General features: G+C 37.1%; 2 protein-coding genes across 2 annotated transcripts in view; both read right to left on the bottom strand.

Moving 5' to 3' along the window:
• LOC106873439 (zinc finger protein 107) overlaps positions 1–2,577 on the bottom strand; it is a 10,998-nt gene extending 8,421 nt beyond the window's left edge. Inside the window, exon 1 of the mRNA XM_052977917.1 lies at positions 1,873–2,577. The gene's annotated coding sequence lies outside the window, so the exon portion shown is untranslated. The remainder of the gene's footprint in view (positions 1–1,872) is intronic.
• A 1,173-nt stretch (positions 2,578–3,750) lies between these two features.
• The window catches only part of LOC128251224 (zinc finger protein OZF-like), a 7,588-nt gene continuing 3,261 nt past the window's right edge, over positions 3,751–8,077 (bottom strand). The window contains exon 2 of the mRNA XM_052977865.1: positions 3,751–7,376. Coding sequence (XP_052833825.1) covers positions 5,359–6,897 — 1,539 coding nt within the window. The 5' untranslated portion in view covers positions 6,898–7,376 and the 3' untranslated portion in view covers positions 3,751–5,358. The remainder of the gene's footprint in view (positions 7,377–8,077) is intronic.

Raw genomic sequence — 8,077 nt, 5'->3', positions numbered from 1 at the left:
ATATATATATATATATATATTTGTTTTCATTATATATTTGTTTTCAATACAAAATGGCTGATAGTTAGCAAGGTGAGACACACATAAGAAAGAAGAAAACAAAGGACCACTGATGAGGTCACAGAAGTGTGACGAAAGAACTCTGGCCGAAATAAGATTAATGTAATATAAAGCTGAAGCAAATTAACACCAAATATACAGTGCGTGTGTTTTTATTGGCTAAACTGGCAATATGACCATCTCTAAGTACAACATATATATATATATATATATGTGTGTATATATATGTGTGTGTGTGTGTGTGTGTGTATATATATATATATATATATATGTATATAGTAGAAGACACTTGTCCAAGGTGCCAAGCAGTGGGACTGAACCTGGAACCATGTGGTTGAGAAGCCATGTCTGCACCTTAGTTAAGTTAGTTTAATTATTCAGTCTTAGTAATAACCAGAAACTTCTTCACTGATTAGTAAAGCATTATTTACACTACACTAAGGCTGCGAGCTGGCAGAATTATTAGCACGCTGAGCAAAATGCTTAGCAGTATTTCATCTGTCTTTACGTTCTGAGTTCGAATTCTACTAGGGTCGAATTTGCTTTTTATCCTTTAGGGGTCGGTAAAATAACTACCAGATGAGCACTGGGGTTGAGGCAACTGACTTAGCCTCTTCCCTGAAACTGCAGGTGTTGTGCCAAAATTTGAAATCAAAATGTGTCCGCATGGATGATGGTTCACTTGCACTAGACGAGGCAGCGAAGAGAGAGGTTTGGAGACGCCACTATGAAAGGTTGCTCAATAAAGAGAATGAATGGGAGAAAGAGAGTCTGCCGAATGTCGACCCATTAGAGGGACCAGCTATCCGAATTGACAGTACCTTGGTAGATAAAGCAATTGAGAGTATGAAGACAGGGAAAGCCCCGGGCCCATCAGAAATCATCGCAGAGATGCTCAAAATATCTGGCGGTGTCGGCTATAGCCTAGTCACCCGTGTAGTTAACCAGGTGATACATGAAGGAGTCATACCCAATGACTGATGTAGCAGCACCATAGTCAACTGCTACAAAGGTAAAAGTGACGCTTTAGATCCAAATAATTACAGAGGTATGAAGTTGTTGGATCAGGTAATGAAGGTCACGGAGAGGGTCAAACTTGGTGGACTCATACACATACGCTTACGACGTCGAGGGTTCCAGTTGATCCGATCTACGGAACAGCCTGCTGTGTACCCTTAACGTAGTTCTCGGGGAGATTCAGCGTGACACAGTGTGACAAGGCTGACCCTTTGAATTACAGGCACAACAGAAACAGGAAGTAAGAGTGAGAGAAAGTTGTGGTGAAAGAGTACAGCAGGGTTCGCCACCATCCCCTGCCGGAGCCTCTTGAAGCTTTTAGGTGTTTTCGCTCAATAAACATTCACAACGCCAGGTCTGGGAATCGAAACCGCGATACTATGACCGCGAGTCCGTTGCCCTAACCAATGGGCCATTGCGCCTCCACCATACACATACATACTGACAAAATGAAACTTGAAATTTCGAAAAAAAAAAAATGAGGGATGCCCTTATTTTATCGACCCCGAAAGGATGAAAGGCAAAGTCGACTACGATGGAATTTGAACTAAGAACGTAACAACAAACGAAATACCGCTGAACATTTTGCCAGCTTACTGCCTTATATGGAACTTGTATTATTGTTTTGGTCTTAGAGACTGAAACGGTTTGTTCGTTTGTGTACGTGTGTATCAGTTTTATGAGATTTAGGTGTTTTTGTATATCTTGGACGATCATCACACTGTTCACTCCAACATTGAGAGATATTCGTAAAACGACACATGCAATGTAGATGTATATTATAACAATACTTACTTATTACTATAGTTCCAACAAGGGGGAAGATTGTGCACAATATGTTCATATAATCAGAAATTAAGACAAGCCACACAATGACAGCTTCATAAGAACTAAGTTTTACAATAGACGTTGATTTACATTTTCAGATCAATGTAATAAAGAATGTTGTCACGAATTTCTTTTCGCAGTTAATTAGCAATCATGTACTTTTAATTAGAACTCCGCTAAATATCCGTTGTGAAGTAGATACGACTCAATAAATTTATATATGTGGATCGAATAATAGCAGGGAATGTAGCTATTTCTTTACGTACTTGATTAAGCAATAATGTCCATTTAATTAAAATCTCCGCTGTTACGTAGATGTGATCCATTATATATATTAAAAAAGGACATCAAACAATAATAAGGAATGAATGAAGAGAAAATATTGTGGGGAGTAACTCTTCATTCAAACACTTCTTTACCTCCCGTAAAAATGAGTTCTTTTCCCACTGCATTTTACGTGGTGAGGAAAAACATTATTGAGCTTCAAGTTTTGTGTTCAAATTCTACCGAGGACGACTTTGTCTTTCGTTCTTTAGAGATCAATAAAATAAGGCACCAGTTAAAGGCAATTTTTTTTGGTATAAACAGACGAAGTCATTCACCCGCTTTTTCGGTTTAGTCTCTTTATCCATGTCATGAGATGTCGACGAAGAGGCTAAGTTGTCTATTTGTTGTGTGGGTGGATGACACCGTCTACTAATACCGAAAGACTGCCCCAATCAAGTACTGAGGTCGATGCAATCGACTAACTCCCTCTCCCGAAAGTTGCTGGCCTTGTACCAAGATTTGAAAAAATTATTATTACTAAGAAAGCCACGCTTGGCGTCGGCTGCTTAAATTTCGTTTAAAATTTTTGGTAAGTTTCGATACTTTCACCCGTACGATTTTCATTAAGAAATAAAAAAAGAAGAGCTCGGATTTTTTGCGTGGATTCAAGTACCCTGACCTCCTAATGTGCTTTAAACCCCTTGTTTTTGTTCGGAAAAGTGGGGGTTCAGTGGGGATGGAGCCCCCCCTCTCCGGCTATCCTGGAAGCATTGGAAATTTTATCTTTTCGTTGAATGAATTACTGTGACCTCCTAATGTGCCAAAAGACCATTTTTTTGGTTCGGAAACGGGGTAGGATGGGGTGGAACCGTCGGAAATTTCACCCTCACTGCCATTGGTAAGTACATCCGCACGATTTTCACTGAGAATAAAAAAAAAGAAAAAAAAACGTGTATGAAATTTCTGAGGGTTGCACCCACCACACCCGCTTTTTGGACCAAAAAAAAGTGTTTCGTGGCACATCAGGAGGTCACCGTAATTCATTCAATGAAAAAAATAAAATTTCCAATGATTCTGGGATAATGGGGGTACTGTTTCCCATCCACCCTTTTTCTTCTGAGCAAAAATAAGAGGTTTGTGGCTCATTACAAGGGTAGAGGCGCAATGGCCCAGTGGTTAGGGCAGCAGACTCGCGGTTTCGATACCGAGACTGGGCGTTGTGAGTGTTTATTGAGCGAAAACACCTAAAGCTCCACGAGGCTCCGGCAGGGGATGGTGGCGAACCCTGCTGTACTCTTTCACCACAACTTTCTCTCACTCTTACTTCCTGTTTCTGTTGTGCCTGTAATTCAAAGAGTCAGCCTTGTCACACTGAATCTCCCCGAGAACTATGTTAAGGGTACACGTGTCTGTGGAGTGCTCAGCCACTTGCACGTTAATTTCACGAGCAGGCTGTTCCGTTGATTGGGTGAACTGGAACCCTCGACGTCATAAGCGACGGAGTGCCAACAACATGTCTGTGTCACTAGTACAAGTTGTGGTTGGATATAATCTACATATAAAATGACACGAGGATAATTTAAAGAGTAAAACAACTTTATTTTGTGATACAAATAAGAATATATTTTTTTTAACACAGAGTTGCTGTTAGAACAGCAAGAACCCTTATAAGGCAGAAAAATTTGTCAACAACCAGCCACGAGATTTGAAGCCATATCCTTCAAAGACTAGCAGAGTGCTTTACCAATAAGCTAAACTGCCCACTGACAAATTCATGGCTGAATTTAGACACTAAATACTTTAGCTTTATAGAACAGTTCTGTGTCTATAAATGTAAACAAACAAATATTTGTTCTATTATTAGAAGCATCGAAATAAGGAGTTGATATTTTTTGAATGCTGAGTTTCCTTGTGAGGCTAATTTATCCAGTATTTCTGCTGTTCTAATGGCAACTCAGCATTTGAAAAAATATCATCCTATTTGTATTGTACAATACATATTTTCGATGCTTCCAATAAAAGAACAAATATTTGTTTATTAACTTTATTTCAATTTCAGATTAAAAAACAAAATACAACAAGAACAAGGGGTTCAGAACCAAACCCTGTCACAATTCTAGGTCCCACAAGCGACATGACAAAACATTGAGAAAATGCAGTTATGTCTTGTATGGCAGAAATATTAAAAGAAGTTTTATTAGAAACACTGTTGATGATCATTCACAAATTTTACCACACAAGTGTGACTCTGTGATAAGAAGTTTGCTTTATAACCACACAGTTCTGGGTTCAGTCCCATTGCGTGGCACCATGGACAAGTCTCTTCCGCTATATATATATATATATATGTGCTTCTTTACATACATACATACACATATATATATATATATGATTAATAAATTCAAAAAAGGATAAAAATCTTTTACAAGAATTTTATCAGGAAGCTAGTGTGTAAAAAAATTCATAAGGGAAGTTTCTATTCCCAAGAATATAATTATTCATTTATATTTATATAAGGGGCAGTACTACAGAATAATGCCACACACTGGACTTCCCAAAATAAACAAATGTGTTTATTTTGGGAAGTCCAGTGTGTGGCATTATTCTGTAGTAATGCCCCTTATATAAACACATATATATATATATCTATATACATGATGTGCTTCTTTACATATATATACATGCATGATGTGCTTCTTTATATATATATATATATATATACATACACACACAGGTATATGTATGTGTGTTTGTCTCCCACCACTGATTGCAAACCAGTGTTGGTGTGTTTATACCCCTGTAACTCAGTGATTTGGCAAAAGATATCAGTAGGACAAGTGTTTAAAAAGATGGTATGAACTTGTGTCGATTCATTCAAGTAAGAATTCTTCAAGGTGGTGCTCCAGCATGGCCACAGTCTAAACGGACTGAAACAATTAAATACTTGTAAGATACAGAAATAAATTTATTTCTCAAACGTGTGATAATGCTACAAATAGCGTGATCAGGATAAATTATCCATACATTGCAGAAAAATATGTTACCGGCCAGCCATGAGACTCGAACTCATGTCTCTGTGATTATGCATCAAGAATACATCTCAACGCTTCTAAAAAAGAACGACCTTTGTTTGTTTACTTTCATTGCAAAATTAAATGCTTATTTTATTTATGTTAACTTTTTTTGTCAACATTTACAAACATGTCTAGTCAACTGACTCTTTCGAGACAATGATTTACCACAAATGTCACAGTGAAAACGCGGACTGCCTGTGTGAATCTGTTTGTGAGTAATCAAGTGACCAGACTGAGAGAATGATTTACCACAGATATCACACTGATATGGCTTCTCTCCTGTATGAATGTATTTGTGCTTAATTAAGTCACTGCTTCCACTGAATGACTTTCCACAGATATCACAGTGATATGGCTTCTCCCCTGTGTGAATGCGTTTGTGCTTAATTAAGTGGCTGCTTACAGTGAATGACTTACCACAGATATCACAATGATATGGCTTCTCTCCTGTATGTGTACGTATGTGTTTAGTTAGTTCCCCACGAAGAGAGAATGATTTACCACAGATATGACACTGATATGGCTTCTCCCCAGTATGAATACGTTTGTGAGCAGTCAGGGTGTACACTTCGAAGAATGATTTACCGCAGATATCGCAGCGATATAGTTTTTCTCCAGTGTGAATGCGTCTGTGAACGGTTAAGTGATAATTTTGTAAGAATGATTTACCACAGATATCACAATGATATGGTCTCTCTCCTGTATGAATGCGTTTGTGCACAGTCAAGATGCCGTTTTCAGAGAATGACTTACCACAGATATCACAATGATATGGCTTTTCTCCTGTGTGAATACGCTTGTGAGATATTAGCCTACTGCTTAAGGCAAATGCTTTACCACAAATATCACAGTGATATCGTTTCTCTACCTCATGAATATATCTGTGTTTACTCAAATTACAGCTTACAGAGACTGCTTTCCCACAGATATTACAATGATATGGCTTCTCTCCTGTATGAATGCGTTTGTGATCGGTCAATTCACTTTTTTGGGAGAATGGTGAACCACAGACATCACAGTGATATGGCTTCTCTCCTGTATGAGTACATCTGTGTTTAGCTAAGTGACCAAGTCGAGAGAAAGACTTCCCACAGATATCACACTGGTGTTCTTTTTCATCTGTATGAATGTGTTTATGTCTGGTCAATTGAACATTTTGAGAAAATGATTTACCGCAGATATCACAACGATATGGCTTTTCTCCTGTATGTATGCGTTTATGGGTCGTGAGGTTGCTTTTCTGAGAGAACGATTTACCACAGATGTCACATCGATGTGGTTTTTCTCCTGTATGTGTACGTTTGTGAAAAATTAAATTGTTTTTCTGAGCAAAAGTGAAACCACAGATGTCACAAAGATGTGGCTTCTCTCCAGTATGAATGCGTTTGTGTACAGTTAAGTGAATATTTTGAGAGAATGACTCTCTACAGATATCACAGTGATATGCTTTCTCTCCTGCATTCAGTCTTTTGTCATTAGTTAAGGAACTATTTGCAGGGAGTGATTCCTCATAGGCTTCACCGTGATGTGGTTTCTCCTGTGTATGAATACGTTTGTGAGTAGGAATGTTTCCTTTTTGAGAATAGGACTTTTTACAGTGGTATAATGATTCTCCTGTCCCTTTGGCCATCTCTTTAATAAAATTACTCATCTTCAAAGTGTCACACAAAATTCATTTTTCTTGTAATTTTTCTTCTCTCACCACTATATTTCCGTTTGATCTTATCGTCTAGTGAGTGTCATTATGCCAATATTAATAACACATGCATGGTTCAGTTCCGCTCCTTTATCATTAGACAATTGATTAATTATCTACCCAACTAATTGATTGTTTGTTTAACTTGTTGGTTAAACAGCCAGTCATTTGTTTTGTTTTGTATTAATCCTGCATTGTCTCATAGCTTTGAGATTTTGATGATGTGATTGTTTATTTTTAGAATGATATTGCAGGGTTGGTGTGAGAGGCTGGACCTAGCCAGTTTGAAAATATAACAGGTAGAATATTTGGGCTAGATATGTCCCATTGAAATCTCTTCTGTATAACAACTTCCTTTTAATCTTCAAAGAATTATTGAACATGGATGATTATCTGATGTAAAAGATTCTTTTATGAGAATGTCATCTGATATTCTGAAATAAAAGAGAGAAAATACAAGTTATAGAAGATACTTGAAAAGTAGAGATTCATCAGAGAAAAGGGTAAAACATTTTTTTATGAAGATAAAAGAAGGAACTGTTATATAAGCACAAGCATGGCTGTGTGGTAAGAAATTTGCTTTATAACCACATGGTTTCAGGTTCAGTCCCACTACACAGCTCCTTGTTCAAGTGTTTTGTATTCTAGCTTTGGAGTGACCAAAGCTTTGCGAGTGGATTTGGTAGATGGAAACTGTAAGAAGCTAGTTATATGTGTGTGTATGTGTATATATATATATATATACATATATATAGATTTAGTGAAAAGAACCAAGGTTCATTAATTGAGTTTTTACCTGTAAATTTGGATTTTTATCCCTAATAATATTATATATATATATATTATGGCCTTGTGTACTGCAGTAATAATCTAAGTGGTTCATGGACCATCTGGGGTCTATTTCTAGCAGACTGGTGTTAAAATCATTCAACACCCTTATTATAATTTTAATATAAATTAACCAATATGGTATTTTTAGTTTGCTGGCCACTGATAAATCATTAAATAATGATTTTATCCTAATTATGTATCAGAATCATATCATTATCTCTGTATTTTTCTACATATTTCGCAAAAACAATTTCTGGAAAAAGTGAAAAAAATTAAGAAGTGGGGAGAGTGGAATCTTCAAGTT

This window comes from Octopus bimaculoides, chromosome 29, assembly GCF_001194135.2.
Source record: "Octopus bimaculoides isolate UCB-OBI-ISO-001 chromosome 29, ASM119413v2, whole genome shotgun sequence".
In the NCBI taxonomy this organism is placed as follows: domain Eukaryota; kingdom Metazoa; phylum Mollusca; class Cephalopoda; order Octopoda; family Octopodidae; genus Octopus; species Octopus bimaculoides.
This window is presented reverse-complemented; position numbering and strand designations above follow the sequence as displayed.